At 45.3% G+C, this 20,845-nt stretch overlaps 1 protein-coding gene across 9 annotated transcripts in view; it reads left to right on the plus strand.

Annotated features, from left to right (window-relative positions):
• The window catches only part of SLC7A6 (solute carrier family 7 member 6), a 34,448-nt gene extending 16,936 nt beyond the window's left edge, over nt 1-17,512 (plus strand). For 7 of the 9 annotated variants that reach the window (XM_049864562.1, XM_049864563.1, XM_049864565.1 and 4 more), the window contains 5 exons: nt 14-569; nt 10,358-10,483; nt 12,375-12,519; nt 13,177-13,300; nt 13,510-14,800. In XM_049864562.1, the coding sequence (XP_049720519.1) occupies nt 50-569; nt 10,358-10,483; nt 12,375-12,519; nt 13,177-13,300; nt 13,510-14,187 (1,593 nt within the window). In that variant the 5' untranslated portion in view covers nt 14-49 and the 3' untranslated portion in view covers nt 14,188-14,800. Of the gene's footprint in view, nt 1-13; nt 570-10,357; nt 10,484-12,374; nt 12,520-13,176; nt 13,301-13,509; nt 14,807-16,526; nt 16,677-16,789; nt 16,974-17,417 lie in introns of those variants that run through there. The other 2 variants (XM_049864561.1, XM_049864559.1) reach the window with 2 other exon arrangements.
• Nucleotides 17,513-20,845: the final 3,333 nt, after the last annotated feature.

The following is a 20,845-nucleotide window of genomic DNA, read 5'->3' on the forward strand; positions in this document are numbered from 1 at the left end:
TATTCTTTGCTAGGACACAGTAAACACAGGTGTGCAGCAACCATTCGCCATGGAAGCTGGGGAGCTGAGAAGCTCCATGACCAACTACCATCTCATCTCTGAGGCCAGCCTATCCAAGGTGGAAGATGTCAGCACACCACCTCAAAAGTCCTCGGAAACTATGCAGCTGAAGAAGGAGATCTCCCTGCTGAATGGGATCAGCTTGGTGGTGGGCAACATGATTGGCTCAGGGATCTTTGTCTCTCCCAAGGGCGTGCTGGTTTACACTGCCTCCTATGGGTTGTCGCTGGTGGTGTGGGCCATCGGCGGGCTCTTCTCTGTCATTGGTGCCCTTTGCTATGCAGAGCTTGGGACCACCATCACTAAGTCAGGGGCCAGCTATGCTTATATTCTGGAGGCCTTTGGGGGTTTCATTGCCTTTATCCGCCTATGGGCCTCACTGCTCATCGTCGAGCCCACGAGTCAGGCCATCATCGCTATCACCTTTGCCAACTACATCATCCAGCCCTCCTTCCCCACCTGTGATCCCCCGTATGCAGCCTGCCGGCTCATCGCTGCTGCTTGCATATGTAAGTTTGGGAGCTGAGTTGCGGGGGAGTATGGGTTACTGTCATAATGGTAATGGTACCTTATATTTGAACAGCATGTTTTCTTTTTTTTTTTTTTTTTGATTGGGAAGGGGCATTTTACCTACTGAAGAAGTGATTTCACCAAAATCATTTGATACTGAGAGATAAGAAAGGGTAAAGTATAGGGATGGGAGAATGTTATATCTGTTCATGGCTTTTGGTGCCTCGTGTTCCTTCTACTCTTGGCTGCCCCTGTGTTCTGCCCTCCTGTCTATGTGACAGGTTGCTGCATGTCTTATATTTGTCTTGTCAAGTGTTTTGATTGGAGTCAGTATTGCTAGGGTAATTTAAGCCAGGGAAAAGCATCAGAGCTGAAGCCTTTATTCTGCTGCTCAAGAAATATATATAAATAAGTAAAAAAAAAAAAATTTGTCTTGCATTTTGGCTTCTCATCGTAAACGTCTTTAAGGGCATGAATGAGGAAACAGGCTTATCTGGGCTATTGAGGACCAAAGACATTATCCCTCAGGCCCACAGGACCCCCTTCTTCCTTCCACTGAAGTTCTCTGTGGCTTGTTAGGCAGCAGGCACTATACCAATATGGCTTTTTCCCGTTTGTGTTTTGAAATTCTTTACACTGGCTTTGTAAACAAGCTCTGCCTGCAGCCAGTGAGAGGAAGGTGGCTTCTACCCCACATTTGGGCTATGGGGACAGAACCTGACATATCCCAGTGGATCCCTCTTTATTTCACTTTTTAATCTTATGAGGTGGTAAGGAAGGATTCTGCGTGAAATCACTGAAAGGGGCAGAAGATTCTGTGGTAGGGAAAGCCAGCACAACTGGACCAAAACTAAAGCATAGAAGTTTCTGAGACACATTCAAGCACTTTGAGCGACCAAGTAGCTGGGGCTAGGGGCCTGGGGCCCATAATCTTGGGGGAAAAAAAAAAACATTAGGTCAATTGGCATAACATAGTTCATAAAGAAAATGTTCTACATCCCACTTTGGTGGGTAATATCTGGGGTCTTAACAGCCTGCAAGCGACCACCTAATATATACCTATTAGTCCCATCTCACCCGGAGCAAAGGAAAATGAAGAAAACCAAAGACACAGGATAAATATCAGCCCAGAGGACTAAGGGACCACATGAACCAGAGACTCCACCAGCCTGAGGCCGGAAGAACTAGATGGTGGCCAGCTACTACCAATGACCGCCCTGACAGGGACCACAACAGAGAGTCCCAAACACAGCAGGAGAAAAATGTAGAACAGAATTCAAATTCACATAAAAAGACCAAACTTACTGTTCTGACAGAGACTGAAGGAACCCCTGAAACTATGGCCCCCTGATGCTGTGCTAACCCAGGACTAAACCCATTCCTGAAGCCTACTTTTCAGATAAAGATTAGACAGGCCTATAAAACAAAAAATAACACGTGAGGAATGCACTTCTCAGTTCAGTCAAATATACGAGACCACACCTGTAGGCCACTCCTGTCCAAAAGCAGGACCAGAAGGCAGGAAGGGACAGGAATTGGACGAATGGACACAGGAAACCTGGGGTGGAAAGGGAGAGTGTGCTGTCACATTGTATGGATTGGAACCAATGTCATGAAACAGTATGTGTATAAATTTTTGAATGAGAAATTAACTTGAGCTGTAAACTTTCACCTAAAGCACAATAAGAATTAATATTAATTAAAAAAAAAAGAAGATTGCTGTGAATTTACCCAGTCTTGTAGAGCTGTGTTTTAGCTGAAGAATGGCCCAGAGTTCCCCTGTGCTCCTTAGCACTGTGCTGCCAGAGGCACTTAATTATACTCTCTTCTTTCCATAGCTCTGCTTGCAAAAGCTTTGGCAGTGTATGTTTATGTAGTTTATCCACAGTGGTAAAAATAGACCGAGGGTACCTTGGATTAAGGGTTGTACAGTACACTGTGCCTCTTACCTTTAAGGAATTTGTCCAAGACAGCTGTTGCAGTGAGCCCCTCCACACCCCTTGAGGTAATGAGGGGGGAACAGATTCCTTGGGAGGAGGGAAGGTGGTTGCTCAGGTAGATGTCTGACTAGGCTTTTGGTCAGGGGAACTCTGGCCTGACTGAGCTTCCTAAAACAGGAAAATAATGTTTTCTGATTATAAAAGTGACATGTGTTCATTAAGGAGAAAATTAAGTTACCTTTAAATCACTGTAACTTACCACTAAGGGATGATGAGCACTTTTAATAGTTCAGTAGTGCCTTCATTTCTTACATGAAACTTGGATCATACTTTAAATTCTGCTTTTAAAACCTAATATGAGTTTTCCTCCGTTTCACGAAATGTTCTTCAAAAACAACATTTTAAAAAGTAGTGTTTGTTAAAAAGTAATACATAGGCTTTAAAGACAATTTGAAAGATGCAGAAAACTAGAAAAAAGCAAATTTACATCACACGTGATTTTACCTCCCAGAGAACCATTGTTACTATTGGGGTGAAATACCTTCCGGTATTTTTTTCTGTACATAGCTTTTCAAAAAATGCTCGTGAAATCATATTCTCTGTGGTTTGTATCCTGCTTTTTTATTTAATAGTTTCCTCTTTTGTCAAATAATCTTAGAAAATGTGATGTGGGACATGGAAGTAGTTTCCAGGCAGTGTTGTATAGTGGATAAAATCACAGGCCCTGATGCCAGACTGGGCTTGATTCCTGGCTTCACCGTTTACTAGCTGTTGACTTTGAGGGAGCTACTTACCATTGTTTTGGTTTTCCTACGTGTGAAATAGGAATATTGATAGTATCTGTCTGAAAAGATTATTGTGAGGAATAAATGAATCAATACATGTCTAGTGCTTTTCTGTGCCTGACTAGTAAGTACCCTGTAGTGTTATTATAAATAGTGCTGCTCTGGAGATCTTTGAACATGAATCCTTTTCTGGATTTCTGCATATTTTCTTAGGATAGAATTATAGAACGGAAATCCTGGTGTCTAAGGAAATAAACTATTTTAAGCATCTCCATGTGTTGCCAAGTTACTTTCTAGAAGGTTGTGTGAATTTGTGCTCCTGTCATACATGTCCAAGAGCTCCTTGGTCTTGTGATGGCCTTAGGATAAACTCCAAGAATAACCCAAAAGTCACCTCTGTGTATAAATTTGAATATAGAGAAGAGTTTTGTTTGTCAAATCTTTTTTTTTTCCCTCTTTATGATTTTTTCCTATTGTTTTTATGCTTAGGAATTCCATTCCCATATCAGAAACTGATCTTTTTATTGGAGGAGAGGCCTGACTTCTTAGAAATGAGAAGATGTGGTACTTCTTGGCTTCTTTCATTCAACATGCACTTTTACCTAGGTTACTCAGTTTGTGAATTTCCTGTAAGCTCTTTGGCCCAGAAATCTAGGCTTTTCCAGAAGCCAAACCTGAGGGCAAGAACTAACTGACTGAGCTTTAGGGTTCTCCTTAACCACTACGCTACACTGCCTGGAAACGACTTCCGTGTCCCCACATCATGTTTTCTGAGAATATTTGACAAAAGGGGAAACTATTAAATAAAAAAAGTAGGATTCAAACCACAAAGAGTATAATCTCATGGGTACTTCTTTTCTTGCACCTTAGGTGATAGAATCAGGCTGACAGATCATCTCACAGAGCTGGGGCATGCTGTGAGGGAGTTGCCTTGGGCAGAGGTGGCGGTGGGTGGGAATAGCCTGGTCTGAAGACACATAAATTGTCAGAAACCAAGTAGTTTGTCATTAGGAAAAAAAAAACAACAGTGATCTCTACTGAATCCAGGGTAAGGCTGGGGTAGGATTGAAGAATAATTAGGTTAGTCTTGAAACTGAGGGATGAGAGGAGTCCCACTTGTTGGTTGAGAGACTGCATAAAGAAATTATAGCCATGCCAGGCTAGCCAGGCTAGACAATTCAAGTTCCATCTAAGAAGGAATGGCCTGGGCAGTCTACATACAACCAACTTTTGCCAGAGGCTGCAAGCTAGTGGCCGATGGCCAGACTTGGCCTACAGATATATCTGGTTTGGCCTGTACAGTATTCTAAATAATTTTGAAATTTGAAAATTGGGACTTACCCTTTCTCTTAAAAATCAAGAGTTTTGCAACGCTTGACCGAAATTCCTGCCCGACACAATCAGTTGGATTTGTAGTGGTTGTTCTCTTTAAGTGGGGCTATATGTACTCCCTACAGTTCTCCTACTCCTGCTTTGTTTATACCCAGTTTCTTGCCTTTGCTCATTTGTATTCCCTTCTTGGCCCCTGAAAGTATTAGAATTTCAGATCCTGGCTTTTGGGCTGCCTTCTACCCCAGGGCCAGGTTATACTGGCAGGGAGTCTAGGGAGCTTTTGGGGGATTTTTAGGCCCTCTTAGCTACTCATTATCCTAGACCAGTGGTTCTCAATCAAAAGTGAGTGTGTCCTTCCCCCCTTCCCCCTCCCCTACCTCCTAGGGATATTTGTGAATGTCTGAGGACATTTTTGGTTATTACAACCTTGGGGGAGAGGAGTGATTTTATTGGCTTCTAGTAAGTAGAGGCCATGGATGCTACTAAATATCCTACAATACACGGGACACCCCCCCGCAACAAAGACTTATTACTTGGCCCAAAATGTTGGTAGTGCCGAGGCTGAGAGCTGTTTAAAGTTGCACCCTGCTGTATGTGTTCTGGGCCCTGGAAATCTTCTGTGGTTGGGTGAGGCCTTGGGTTGCTGACTGAACTCAGTAAGCTTAGAGGTTCCTTTTCACTTTTGGAACCGTAGAGGGAAATGGAAGACCTCAGGGTACATAGGTCCCCTCTCTGGCCAGGTTTTCTTGCTTGATTGACTGCACAGTGGGTGATGTATCTGGCTTGGATGTTGTCGGTCCATTTGTCATTGTGTCCTTTGGCTTAGAGATCCTGCCTGTGGTGTAGGCTTACATACATCATTGGAGAGTATTTGCCTTGAGGGGTCCATGTCTTCTGACATGGAAATCAGCTCAGCACTGACAGTGACACCAAAGTCCTGGTCCAGCGAAAAACTGAGATTCACTTCCTCCTGAGGGTTTTTTGGGATAAGGCTGACAGGGAGGAGGAAGAGGAGAAAGAACGGGAGGGATACTGTTAAGGCTCAGACTGGAAGTGACTGTGTGGAAAAAAACACTGTTTGATGGTGGTCCCTGCATATCTTTCTAGCATCTCTAGCTGTCTTAGACTCACACCTGGTTAGGGCTCTGAGTAGGAAGGATACTCTCCCCTCTTTTGGTCAGTGGTCGCTGTGGACAGGCAGCTTTCATGTTCTAAAAGTGAAAGCTTAGGGACATATTCAAGTCCCTAAGGAGGATGGGGCTTGACCTTAGTTGTTTAGACCCTGGACTCTAACCCTGTATTTAGTATATACAGCTAAATAACTAAACAACTAAATAACTGTATTTAATATATAACTGTATATGTGTGTGTAACTAAAAACCAAGAAGCTTTTTTTTTTTTAAGTCTACTTTAGATGAAGATTTGCAGAGCAAATTAGTTTCTCATTAAGCAATGAATACGCATATTGTTTTGTGACATTGGTTGCAAACCCCACATGTCAACACTCTCCCCTTCTCGACCTTGGGTCCCCTGTTACCAGGTTTCCTGTTCCCTCCTGCTTTCTTGTCCTTGCCCCTGGGTTGGTGTACAGGAAAAACCTGGAACCTTTTTAAAAAAGAATGTACATTACATACTCAAACACATTCCAGGAAGTAGCTACTGATTACAGGCTCTCCATTTGAAAGGGTTTACCTCCCCTGGGTGGTGAAAACAGTTAAGTGCTCAACTATTAGCCTAAAGATTGCTGGTTTTGAACCCACCCAGAGGTGCCTTAGAAAACAGACTTGGCAGTCTGCTTCTGAAAGGTCATAGCCTTGAAAACTCTGTGGAGCCTTTCTACTCTGAGTCAGAATTGATTCTAAGGCAACTAACACCACCACCCTCCCTAGACTGTTGTAAAACATTTCCCTCTTAAAGGATTTGTGGTTGTGATTCCCCCTCCTTTTTGTTGTTGTTGTTTAGAATTGCACTCCTTTGTCCTTGAATGTCCCTCAGCAACAGCCAGTATTGCGGGAAGAATTGAAAGGTTACCTGCTTCTCCCTATCACTTGTGGGAAAAGGGAGCTATGAATGTCAGCATTACTGGGACTTCAGCTTCAGATTGCCAGGCCAACCCCTTATCAGAAAGAGATTAGGTGAGAGGTACAGGTTCAATTCTGTCAGAGGACACATGTGTTATTCGAGATTTCTTTGGGTTGCAAACAAGAAAAAAACTCCAAGTAGCATGGCTCAAACATGGTGAAGGTAGAAAGTATGGGGCTGGTAGGATGATGTCATAAATTCTTCCAGGAACCAGGGTTGTTTCCTTTCATCATGCTTATTCAATCTGTATGCTGAGCAAATAATTCAAGAAGCTGGACTATATGAAGAACGTGGCATCAGGATTGGAGGAAGACTCATTAACAACCTGTGATATGCAGATGATACAACCTTGCTTGCTGAAAGTGAAGAGGACTTGAAGCATTTACTGATGAAGATCAAAAACTACATCCCTTTTTTCTGTCTCCTTGTCTCTGTCTCTATGGCTCTTGTCTCTCTCTCTGTCCCCTTCAGTCTTTTCTTTCTCCTTATCTTTGGCTCTGGTCTTTCCTCAGACTCTGTCTTCCTGTGTATTTCTGGGTCTTTCTGTCAGTCTGTTTCTCACAGGCTGCAGACACACACTTCTGCTTCTTTTGGTAGTCCTGCTTCCTTTCTCTGCTTGCTTTTGGTTCCTGTTCCCCTATACCTTGGGTTTGTATGTGACTTTGACTTACTGTGGCTCTTGACTCTGTTGCCTGCTACTATTGGATTCAGCCTCTTGGTATCCCAATTCCATGTTCCTGGAGATACAATCTAATAGGCTCAGCTTGAGTCCAGAGTCTACCACTGGCTCAGTTAGCCATGAGAGCGGAGGGGAAGGACTGGCAGGTGCCTCAAAATATGCTTGCTTACTGTATTGCACAGGGGTCTATGGATCACTGGTGGCTCTTAACTAGGTAATCCCTATGTATCAAACTTTGATCAGCAGGGTAGGTCCTTGGGAAGTCCTGCCAGCAGCATGCATGCCTTTGGGCTTCTTCTTTCCTTGACCATTGCCCCCCAGCCCTCATCTGGTGTGATTGACTAGAAAGCACCTGTCTGATTTACCAGAGCAATGACTGAAAGCATTTGAAGCACTAGAGGGTGTTGAGCCACAAGTGTTTATTTCCATAGGCTGACCCTGGGTGCTCCTCTCCATTTGAGTGGAGAAAGGTCCAACTTTTGACAATTGCTATGCTCCAGGGTGTTGATGGTTGTGTGAAAGTCATCACCACTTTGATTCCAACCAGGGTTCATTGGTTCTCCCCTTTGCTTGGCAGTAGAAATTAAGAAAACAACATACTTTTGTTGCCTTCTGAGAATTTGTGATCTTCCTGGCGAGGCAGAAGCCACAACACTTGAGGGAGAGGCCTACTTGAGACAGGTGTCCACATGACCGTAAAGTTCAGGGGAGAGAGAGCTCAGTGAGAGCAGACTGGTATATTTGGGGGAAGGTTTTACAGAGGAGGTGAGGGCTTAGCTAGACCTTGGAAGTGGGAGTTGGTGTTGGCTGTGACAGGAGGAGGGGAGGACATTTCTTTTATGTGTGTATCTGGCACCACTAGGAAGAGAGTCTGGCTGAAGGTGAGAGTGCAGAATGGATAGGTGGAAGTGGCGTGGAGTATTGGCCCCCCATTTTTTTTTTTTTTGTATTTTTGGTAAAAGTTTACACAGCAAATTAAGTTTTCATTTAATAATTTCTGTACATATTGTTCAGTATCATTGGTTACATTTTTCACAAAGTATGAGTATTCTCATTATTTCCATCCTGGTTGGTCTGTTTCCATTAATCTAGCTTCCTTACTCCCCTTACAGTCTCATGTTTGCTTTAGGGTAAATATTGACTGTTTGGTCTCATATAGATGATCGTTAACAAGGAACACAGTACTCATGGGTGACGTTATGTATTTTATGAGCCAGCCTATTATTTGGCTGAAAGGTGACCTCCAGAAGTGGGATCAGTTCCAAAATTAAGGATAATCTCAGGGCAGTAGTCTTGGGGGATCCTCTAGTCTCTACCAGTCCAGTAAGTCTGACCTTTTGTAGGAATTTGAAGTTTGGTCTACATTTTTTCTTCCATTCTATCTGGGACCATCTGTTGTGTCCCTGGTCAGAACGGTTGTTAGTGGTAGGTGGGCACCATCTGGTTCTTCTGGTCTCGGGTTAGATGAGGCTGTTAGTCCTGTAGACTAGTTTCTTCTTTGAGTCTTGTGTTTGCTTCTTTCTCTTTTGCTCCAGACCAGTACAGACCAATAGTTGTATCTTAGATGCCTGTTAGACCTCCAATTTTTTGTAATAAAATTTGAGGTTCACATAAAAATTCTGTTTTGGGAAAGCTAGGGGCAGTGTTTGGAGGTGTCACTGTGTTCCCTCTAGCCATGGAACTCCTTGCATACTGCTGTCATGTCCTCTCCATGAATCACAACAGTCCTTGTTTAGCAAGGTTAAGATGCTGGGACCCTCAACACAGGGCCCAGATATCACTGAAGTATGTGAGGAACTGGAGCTTAAAGCCAACGGTGGTGACACAAGTGTAGAGAACACTCAAGTGAGCTCAGTTCTCATGGATCTCACTGAGAATTGCGAGGTTTGGATAGGAATGGGAGGGGGGTAAGATTCAGCGGGGCCCAAGTGAGCTTAAATCTCTAAGTCTCAGTTTTCTCATCTACCAGATGAGAATAAAAATACCTCTATTTTGGACAGAACAGAATTTCAAATTCTCATGGACTCCAGACTTCCTGGAGCCATGGGGGCTGGATCAACCTGTGAAACTATTGCCCTGAGATAATCTTTAAAACTTAAACCAAAAATATTCCCTGAAGTCTTCTTAAAACCAAACAATAGTTTAGCTTAACTAGTAAAAAATGTCTGCCTCGAGCCTTATGCTCTTTTAAGAACTATCTATACAGGATCAAAGTGACAACAGCAACTCGAAAGATTAGATAGGAACCTTAGGGGGTAGTGAGTTTATGTTAATGGGGTAGAAACAACTCAGAAAAGGACAGTGAGAATAGTTGTACAACTCGAAGAAGTTAATAAACATCACTGAATTGTACATGTAGAAATGGTTGAATTGGTATACGTTTTGCTATGTATATTCTCAACAACAACAACAACAAAATCTCTAGGGGCTGTGGGAATTAAATGAAGCAATGCATGTGAAAATGTCAGGCACGTAACAGGCCTTTTTTGTACACTTACGTGTAAAACATTGTCCCTCTAATTCCTGGGTGACCTGCCTATTGCGTTCAAATCCACCTCATTTATTGATGGGGCACTCTTGTCTCCACCCTCTAGCTTGGCTGTGGAGAGGTCTTGTGCCTCTTGTTGTTTGGAACCTTGGGAGCCTGGTGGGGAGGAGTGGATGAAGTCAACCATTCCTGGGCCTGGGGGGTGGGGAGGGGGAAGAAAGGCAGATTTCCAAAATGGTTCTGGGTATCAGAATGTATTAATGTATGGTTTTGCATCTTGACTTGTCAATGGTGATGGGATGCTCATGGGTGCTCTTAGCTGGGGCAGGTGAGGGTATCCCCCCTTTTGCCTATTTGGTTCTCACTGTTACATTGGCCCCTTTGTGCCTTAGGCAGTATGGGCAGAAATGATGCTCTCTACAAAGCCTCTCAGCTCAAGCCTTCCAGTGACCTTATGGCCTTCCCCTGGTTTTTCTCCTAGGCCTGCTGACATTTGTAAACTGTGCCTATGTGAAGTGGGGCACGCGTGTGCAGGATACGTTCACCTACGCCAAGGTCCTAGCGCTCATTGCCATCATTATCATGGGCTTTGTTAAACTGTGCCAGGGTAAGAGGGGCCTGAGGTGGGAAGGAGGGTGGATATTTCCAACAGTTCCTCTGGATTCCCTGAGAAGGCCATGGGAACTCTGTTAGTTTTACTGCTCAGCCCTTTCTGTATGCATGCTAGAATGTGTCAGCGATGCAAGAGATCTGTTCCTGGGCTTCTTGGGCCAGGCCAGCATGGCTAAGTGGACATGAGTCAGTCCCTCCCTCAAGGCTACTTTCCCTTTGTGGGGGCTGGGAGCATTGTAAGAAGCCAGCCAAGGGTGCACTTGAAGCATGAGTCATAAAAGTAATCAGTGGGGATGGAGTGGGCCCTGTCCTGGCCCTGTTTTTGGCCTGTGACTGCCACACAGGGAATAGGAAGACTTGGTTCTCCTTGAGAGGGGTGGGGCTATATGTGGCGGGAAGGTGGGTGGTTATTTTGCAGCCTTTACTCTCCATCTGGACTTGTTCTTATTCAGCATTCCTTCCCAAAGCCAGCTCTCAGCAAAACATTAATATATTGTGAGGCTGATGCTCTTTTTCCTTCATGTTTGCTTTAGGGCACTTTTTATTCCTAGATCAGAGCAGACTGGCAGTGAGGGTAACAGGCCCACCAAGATCTCCTGAGGCCTTAGGGAAACCCTGAGGTGTCTTTAATCAAGGCTGTCTTAAACATCTTGATTCTCTAGATCATCAGCCCCCAAACTTGGCTGTGTTTACAATCATCTGGGGAGCTGAGACCCCTATCTCAGATTATTGAATCAAACTCTGGTTGGTTTGAAGTCTAAAAAGCTGTTTTTAAGATCAGGTCCAGCATCTTTGTGTCCTTGGCCCAAGGGATTAATACAGCCAATCATCTGGATGTTCCTGGAGTCTCAGGAGCATCTTGGGGTCAACTTGGATAGTTGAGTAATCCCCCCTCTAAGACCTGTGCCTTAGGGAGCTGCTGCTGGGTGTGATGGCTGACACCCCTGGGAGAGGCGTCTCTATTTTCCCTCTTCTTGCTGCACACCCAGCCCTTTTTGCCGCATGGAGAGATGGGTCTAGGCTTTCTGCAGGAAGTGACAACAGACTTCCTTAGAAAGCTTAGTCTTATTTAAAACCCCGGTATGTCCACAAGGCCTCTGCCTTAGGTATCTGGGTGCTGCTTCTTGGGTTCTCAGGTCTGCAGTCTCCCAAGGCCTCCAGGGAGAATGACAGGTGCCCTGATTTGGACTGCCTCTGGGAGCAGGGGCTCCTGTAGCCAGGGCCCCAGAGAGTGGAGGTGGCACAGACCTAGCCCAGGCCCAGTGAGAAATAAGATGACCCCAGTCCCTGTACATCATGTGGTTTCCTGTCTGAGCAACCACAGCCCTGCAAATAGAGCAACAGAGTTCTCTCCATGAGCCTGAGAAACCCAAATCGTGCAGTGGTGTGGGCCAAGAGAGGTAGTTCCACAGGTTTTTAATGAAAAATGACTCCTTTATGTGAATCTGATTCTTTTTAAAAAAGGAGGAAGTGCTGCGGCCTGCTGGGTGGTCCCTTGCAGGAATGGAAATTTTTTAGGGCTTTGGAAAAGATGTTGTCACATCAGAGAGCAGCCAGCAAATGCCTTTTTTTTCCCTCTCAGATTGTCTAGTTTTAGGAAAGGAATATGAACTTTTTTGAGGGGGTGAGTGAGGTGGTAAAGTGGAGGGAGCTGGTGGTGGTTGTTCCTTTGGTGTTGAATTATGTTTTTTTTCTTCCCCCTGCCCTCTTGTTTTTCCCTTCTTTTGTTGTTCCTCCCCATCTTCCTCTTTCCCCTTTTCTCACATTTTGCCTTCCTCTCTCTCCCTGCCCCATCCTTCCTCTTCTCCTTATATCTTTTGTCTCTCCTCCCCTCTTCTCCTCCACCTCCTCCTCCTCTGAACCCCCACCTGCCTTTGTCCCCACAGGACACTCTGAGCACTTTCAGCATGCCTTTGAGGGTTCCTCCTGGGATGTGGGAGATCTCTCTCTTGCCCTCTACTCTGCCCTCTTCTCTTACTCAGGTTGGGACACCCTTAATTTTGTAACAGAAGAAATCAAAAACCCAGAAAGGTAAAGGCGAGATCACGCTCTCACTCCCCAACTTGGCTGGACCTCCTGCTGATAATGGGTATACTTGCCCTCTTCCCTCTCCTCCTTCTTCTATTTTTTATCCCCTCTTCTCCTCCCCCTCCTCCAGCTAGGAGAGACTGGAGGCTAGGGTGGGAACGAGTGAAGGTGGAGAAGCCCTCATGCTCTCATGTTTCTGCTGGAGGAGCCCCAGAGTCCTTCCCAGAAGAGCACTCCCTCATGGTCAGCTTCAGACCAGCTGGGGCTGAGGTGTTAGGACCTTGCATTCTGGGGCTGAGGCTGCAGCCTGGGGAGCTAGAAGCTTATGCTGGCCAACCAGGCCCCACCCTTCCTGGGCCATTAGTCCCTTGAGGATGCTGCTCCTTCCTCAGTGGGACCCATTGGTCCCACTGTAGGGAGGATCAAATATAGTCAGGAATTATCTTTGCAGAGAAGGGTGTCTCTCCGGCTCAGTAGAAAGAGCCCAGGGACATGGGATCCATACTCACCCTAGGCCACGGGATGGGGAAGAAGAGCCAGCTTTAAAGACCTGGGGCCAGCAAACTATTAAATGTCACGAAAATCCTAATGGAGGCTGGGTGAACTTTGGCTCCAAGGAGAAGTTGGTTCTAGGCAGTCCCGTCTCACTTGTCCTGACAGAAATTTGCCCCTGGCCATTGGGATTTCTATGCCAATTGTGACTCTGATCTACACCCTGACCAATGTGGCCTATTACACAGTGCTGAGCATTCCAAATGTCCTCGAAAGTGATGCTGTGGCTGTGGTGAGTTTTGGGGGATCCCTATTTGCTTATCATCTCATGATTCTCAGGTGCCAGAATGGCTCGGCCTCATTTTCTATAGGGAGGGAGGTTGGGTCTAGGCCAGAGGGTAGACTGCTCAGCAGGGCCTGCGTTTGTCCTGGCAGCATAGATGCAGGGAGCTTATGAGGCCCTGTCCTCGGTTAAGTGCCTCTTCTGTGCTCTGCCCCCAGACATTTGCTGACCAGACGTTTGGCATGTTCAGCTGGACCATTCCCATTGCTGTTGCCCTGTCCTGCTTTGGGGGCCTCAACGCATCTATTTTTGCTTCATCAAGGTACTGTGATTCTGCTTCATCTGTGATATACAATTCTCTGGTGCTCTCGGTGAGCCCACAAGAGCCCCTCTTGTTTTCCCCCTCTCCTGAGCATATAGGCTGTGTGCGTGTGTGTGTGTGTGTGTGTGTGTGTGTGTGTCCTTGCCTTTGTGTAAGCATTTGTGTGCTGGTAGTTCATGTTTCCATGTGCGGTGAGGACAGATTGGTGAGGGATGTGGTGAAGGAAGGCTGTGGTGACCTTGGCAGGGACTCTAGGTTCCATGTAGATTTTGCTGCAGCCCCCAAACCCAGATTCATTCAGATCCTTACTTCAAAGCCACAGCTGGCTCCCATTGTTTGTTCACAGCATGGCCCTGTATGCAGGTTCTTCCTAATACTCCCTCACACACCTTATCCTGGGACTACCAGCGTTCCACTGTCCGCCTTCAAAGAGGCCATGCCTTTTACACCTCCAAGTCTCTTTTGCCTTTGCACATGCTGGGTCCCCACCTACCCACTCACCTTCTGGCAAACTCCAGCTCTTCTCCCCAGCTCAGATGTGGTCATCTCTTATAAAACTTGTGCTCTCAGCTGACCCCAAGCCTGGTGAGTACTGTGTACTCCATGATGCTGCTGATTACCCTGGGTGGTGATTCATTTCTCCACTGGTCTAGAACACTTTAGGCGCAGAGAGGAGGACACCTGGGTTGTCTCTGACTCCTGGCTTCCCCTGGCTTCTCACATATCGGGGGCTCAGGGACGATATATGGAGGTCACTAACGGAAGTCTGGCTGCCCTTCTTTAAAAAGCCGTTGTGTTAGAGAAGTGAGATTGTCCACAGGTATTATAGGTTCTGTAAATGAAGGTGGTAGGGGTGTCAGTGGTTGACAGTGGGATGGGGCATTCATGGTTAATGGTGAGGAGCCCATGTTTGAGGAGAGAGTAGAGACATCAGTGGGGAAAGGTGGGACGGGGCATGCAGAGGACAGGGATACTCCTGAGAGACTGACCCCTGCTTTTTTGGGGGGGAGACTCTGAGCCTAGTTTGTCTGAGTGAGAAGTGTGGCTGCATGACTGAGTAAAGGGATCCTGGCTGACACGTTTCTTGCCCGTCCAGATTGTTCTTCGTGGGCTCTCGTGAGGGCCATCTCCCAGACCTTCTGTCAATGATCCACATTAAACGTTTCACACCCATCCCTGCTTTACTGTTCAATGTAAGTTTTACTGGGAAATGTGGGGGTTGGATGGATCTGTAGAGTGCTCCTGTTTGCTAATGAGAAGACTGTTGGGCAGGCCTATACCAGCTTCTTGAGATACTTCTTGGGCCACTCAGTGTTTCTTAAAAAAATTGTTTTAATGATAAAAGTAAAACAGTCTTATTAGAGGAGGCAAACACTACAAAAGAGTATCAAGAAAAACTTAAAAGATTCATTGGTCTTTTATGTCAGTGGCTTCTTCTCCTTTTTTAAAAAAATCATGTTTAGAAAAGTCAGGCCAGTTGTAGACCAACTACCCTAGGGACCTCCTTTCATATCATATAAATCATAGATTTATATATTTATTATCATACTTTATTATGACAGTTTCTGGTTAGATAGCAGAAAAGTGTGTTATAACAACAAAATCAGTAAATTACAAATGTTTCTGACAGATGGAAGGGGTCTTAAAGAAGGGTTGCCTTTTTTGCATTTGCACAAAGATATTATATGTATTAACACGGACCGTGAGAAAGGCCTTACTCCAAGATTTGAAAAAAGCTCATTTTGTCTTCTGGTTCTTTTATGGTTTTATTACTTATGGTTAAGTTTTGGATTCATGTGGAATTTATATTTTGGTGTATGGAGTGAGGTGAGGATTCACTTAATTTTTTCTCAAATGGCCATCCAGTTACAGCAATATTATTTAACAACCCATTTTTTCCCTACAGTTCTTAATCTTTTATCATATAAAAATGATAATAGCTAGTTTTTTTAAGGTGCTTAATATGTGCCTGGTGCTCTTGTATGTCCATTAAATGTATCATCATCTCAATTAATTTTATGAGTACCAAGCTTCTTTATTTTAGCTTTATCTGAAAACTAGAAGAACTGAGGACACTACACCTCTTTAGTCCCTGGAATTTTCCTGGCATTCTCACGTTTATTTGTCTTGATGAACTTTGGAATCATTTTCTCAAAATAACAAAAAAATCCTCTCAATATTTTGATTGGGACAACACTGAATTCATAAATTTATGGGAGATCTAACAACTTGTTTTTTAAGTTGGCTACCTTCTTCCCCACTGGTCTCCTCTCAGTACAGGTTCCTTTCTTCTCTTCCCAGAATGAGCTTTTTGTTTAAATCCTTTGTTGGTAATCTAGAGTGAAAAGATAGGTAGAAGGCATTCCACATTCTTGAAGTTTAGCAAATATGACCTTGTAGTCCCTCACCCCTGTCCTCTAGGATTCTTGTTCCAGAGGGTATTCTGTCACACCTCTCTCCTGAGGGGGTATGAATCCATTTTACTGTTCTGCATTTTTAAGGCCCCAGGACAGTGAAATGGTCTTATGGCAGTTCCCCTCATTTGTATGCCAGGTGGTTGGGACCCGCCTCTAAGAACCTCTCTAAGGCATGGTGTGACTCATGTGGAGGTTGGTGCACAGAAGTGAGGGGGGGCCTCACTGTCTGAAATCAGAAGAGGAAAGGAGCCTGGCTTGATACTGAAGTGCTTGCAAGGAGTGTAGGAAGGGCCCCCCACAGAAGAAGGAGAGATGCCATGTTGAAGGTTAACGTAGATGATAGATCTGTCTGATGCCAAGGGGCCACTGAAAATAACCCGAGACAGTCTGGTGAAGCACAATCTGCAGTTGTCGGTCCTGGTGCTGACTGCTGGGTGGCAGTCTCCTGGCATAGGCTGGTGGTCATGGTGTCCACTTTCCCCCTGCCCTCCCACAGTGCACCATGACACTCATCTACCTCACTGTAGAGGATGTTTTCCTGCTCATCAATTACTTCAGCTTCAGCTACTGGTTCTTCGTGGGCCTGTCTGTTGCTGGACAGCTGTATCTTCGGTGGAAGGAGCCTGAGCGGCCTCGACCTCTCAAGGTCAGCAGCTCTGAGCAGAGTAGGAGGGGTGCGTCCCTTCCTCAAGGTGCCATATTGCCCATGCCCCATTCCCCCATCTCTCCTTACCTAATATCTCAACCTGTTCATTTCAGCTGAGCCTGTTTTTTCCCATCGTGTTCTGTTTATGCTCCATTTTTCTGGTGATTGTACCACTCTTCGGTGACACCATCAATTCCCTCATTGGCATTGGGATCGCCCTCTCTGGGGTCCCTGTCTACTTCTTGGGTGTTTACCTGCCAGAGTCCCGGAGGCCACTCTTTATTCGGAATGTCCTGGGTGAGCTTCTCTTTGCCCCATCCCTTACAGGCTGTGTGTGTGTGTGTGTGTGGTCACATTTGAGTACAGAGGTGGTACGGTGACTATAAGTTTCTCCACCATACTAGTGATTTGCAGAAGGCCATGAGACCTGACTGCCCCTTGTGGCCTTTTCCCTTTTGATTTTGATATGGTCCCTTTAGTTCTAACTTTAGAGTCCTATTTAGGGGTTAAAGCACTACCTCCTGAAAGAACAGTCCACTTGGGAAGATGAGGTGTCATGCATGAGTCTTTAGGTGGGCGTGGGATGCAGGAGGGTGAGGGTTCTTGTGGATGGGGGTAAAGGCTGGCACAGGGTACTCAAGGGAGCCATAGATGTGTTTTAGGTCAGCCTTGTGGTGTTCACATTGGGGCTGTGGCTAAATGTGCATTTACTAAATCCTGTGCTTCTCTATCTTCATTTAGTGGCAATCACCAGAGTCACCCAAAAGCTTTGCCTTTGTGTCCTGACTGAGCTGGATGTAACTGAAGAGAGAAGGGTTGAGAGGAAAACTGACTAGAGATCACAGCTGACTTTCCCTGAGGCCCAGAAGGGTGGCCGCCAGTGGGTCATCTGCTGAAGTTCAGATGTCAAGACTCTGTGGGCCCTGTGGGGTAAAGGGAGTTATCTCCACACCAGAGCCCAGACTTCCTGGACTAAAGGATCCTGTTTGCCCCCATTATGTAAAGGGCTCAGGATTTATGGCCTACCCAGGTGGCTTCCTCATTGGTAAGGAATGCGAGGAGACTCAGGGCTTGGGAACACACTGAAGGTGGGGACTTGCAGGGGGTGGTGGGGTGAAGGCTGGAGAGTTGGTAAGCAGGAGTATGATGACCTTTTAGTTTTGTTCCTTGTTTGTAGGTGTAGCTCTTACAAGAACTTACTTGGCGAGTTGTGTTGAGTGAAGAGGGAGCTAGCTTAATAGCTGTGGCTGGTGGTTTCTGAGTTTGACATGTTTCTATAGCAAGGCTGCTTTATGGAAAGTTTTCCTCTTACCAGGCCCAAGCACCTGACTTTAGAGGTCTGAAATATTACCATTTCTTCCCTTGGCTCAAAGTCCGTCCTGGGGAAAGAGCTGTATGCCATTATTTATTGACATTATTTAATTCAGAACACCAATTCTAACAAAGCATTGGTGTTCATTCAGCTACAGGATGCAACAGTCTGGTTGTACTTAAAAATCCAAAGCCAAGTCCCTCTGCCCTCAGAGGTGTCTCTGTGTGGTGGTGGGTCAGACTCTAGCCACACACAGATTTATGCTCTATTTAGCAGTCTTTTGTTGAGTCTTACCTCCAAAAGTGAACTTCAAAGACTTTTTAACTCATGTACATACTACACTTTAGTATATAGATAAGTCACAGATTTATAAGGACCTGGCTCAGGTCCAGCAAGGACAAAGTCATGAGTCAGAGTCTGTTAATACTGCTATTTTGAAGGATAATCCTTTATTTTACTTGAGATCTTAGGTCTTTCAGTTGATAGTAGGTAAATCTTGTTTTTCTGATGTGACGTATCAAGAGGACAGAAACTGTTCTGGAATTTGGGTGGACCACTTGAATTCTTTTGACTGTCAGTGGCTCGGAGAACATCTCATGGTCCCAAGCCACCAATAGATTGTTCCTTTCTGCAAGGGCCAGTGTGAGGGAATGCTGTGCAGGCCCAAGCAAGCCCACCCTGGTGCTACAAGTTGTCATTTGCTTTTCCTGGAAACCTCACAGCAGGCTGCACCCTCCTCCTCTTCCGTTCCTGGCACCAGGTTTTGTTTACACTCTGAGCCTCCTTGGTATGGGTCATTGGCATAGCACACTCCTCCCCTGCCTGCTTCCCCATGCCCCTGAGGTCTGGTGGGGCTGCAGTCTCAGGAAGCTTGGATACTTGTGGGGACTCCTGTTTTCTCCCTGTGGAGATCGGCAAAGACTCTGGGGAAAAAAAAAACTGCTTCAACCTCAATCTGGCTCATCAGCCAACTGTGAGTGGGAACAACAAACTCTGGTGCTTAGGCTGGGCTTCAGCACCCAGGTCAGGCCAGAGCAGCAGGTCTGGCCTAATGGATCTTCCCTGGTGAGCACCATGGCTGTACTGGATTGTACAACTGTCCTGAGATGCCCTCAGACACTGTCATCTTGGGCCTAGAAGAACTGGCTGGCTTGGGAAGCCCCATTTCCTTAGGTTTTGGAATAGGTCGACAGTAAAGACAAGAACTATGAGGCAATCTCCCTTTCTGACCATTCTCTACCAAACTGGCCCCAGTCACAGACAAGGGAGCAGCTTTGGTGATCTACTTGCTCAATAAAGACAATTTAGGGAAGCATGACCACAACTGCCTTGAATTCAAGGCATGCATCTGTGAGAACATGGGGGGACATTCCTACTGTCATTGTTTGCAGATTTGGATAGAAAATTCCTGACGACAGGGAGTCTTGTGCAAAGACTGACTTGCCTAAACTATGTCAACAGGATTCCTGTCTGAGCCAAGCCGGCACCTGTCCAAGGAATCCTCTGGGTTTAATCCTTTAGGCAGAGTGCCCTTGTCCTGAGGCTCTCTGACCCTGGCTTTGGCTTTCTCCACCTAAGTAAATAACCAGCTAGTCCCGGAACTTGCTGCAGCCCAGTGGCTTTTTGGGGGAAACAATGGCCTCACATCATGCTTAGTGAGCCATACCATCCTCATTACTAGACGATGAGAGCCTCCTTTAACTCTGTACTCCATACAGACTTCTCCCAGGATTGCTTCTATGGGAAGGAAGCCAGAGACTCCCTACAGCATTCAAACGTTATGGTGGAAGTCATTTTTGCTAGGTCTTTGTTGTTTGTCTTCAGAAATCCTCCTGGGGTGCTAATCCCTTTGCACTGGTACATTTATGAAGTTGTCAGCCCTTTAATGCTGGCAAAACTTAATGAGTACATAAACAGCAGTGAGCACATTACAACGGCACGAAGTGGTTTTTAATCCTTCATTTCTATGCCTACAGGAGACTAATAAGTTAAGGAGATGACTGGTATTAGACATGTAAGTTGCTGTTACTTGCAACAATTGTACCTTGAACTGTACCTTTGTGGATAATTAGGATGAGAAACCAATAGTCTTCGTTGGTTTAATTAGCCACAATAGTAGGGCCCTAGGTATGGATAGAATTCAGTCTCACTTTGACAAGTTAAACAACTCCATGTAGATAGGAACTAATGCAGGCAAAGATGTACAAAATGGACATCAAGTAAAAGAATGGGTGGAGCTGGGATGGAAGAGTAGAAAGGTTTATGAAATATTAACAGGAATAGGTGGGAAGAAGGCATCTCACTTGTCATTTGCTCTCCCACCAGTTAGTCGGAGACAAACTGTGCCAGGGAAAGGGGGCATCTTCATCAAAGGTTTTGTATTGTTTTCCTAGACCTGCACTATCTAGTGCAGTAGATACTAGCCACATGTAGCTAAATTAAAAATTCAATTCCTCAATCACACCAATCAATTTCAAGTGCTCATCAGCCACATGTGGCCAGTGGCTACTACTGCACAACGCAGATACAGAACATTTTCATCACTGCAGAAAGTTCTATTGGGTAGTGTTACACTAGAAAAAAACATGCCAAGTCGATCAGAGTTAAGGCACTTGTGGTATGAAAACGAGTGGGGACAGTAAGTTTGCTTACAAAAGATACAAATTCTGATGACAAATTGGTCTTATTGACAGTTTGTTTTTGTTGAGTGCTGTGAAGAGTGAGCATTTCTCAATGGAAAGTCAAGTTCAGGATGTGCTTTTATTTTCCCCGTTGCCTTTAGTCCTTAGTGTCAAAGGTCAATTCAGAAACTTCTCTTACTCTACCCCCTTATTTTGTGGGGTGTAAGGTACAGTGA

The sequence above is a fragment of the Elephas maximus genome, chromosome 21, assembly GCF_024166365.1.
Source record: "Elephas maximus indicus isolate mEleMax1 chromosome 21, mEleMax1 primary haplotype, whole genome shotgun sequence".
Taxonomy (NCBI): Eukaryota; Metazoa; Chordata; class Mammalia; order Proboscidea; family Elephantidae; genus Elephas; species Elephas maximus.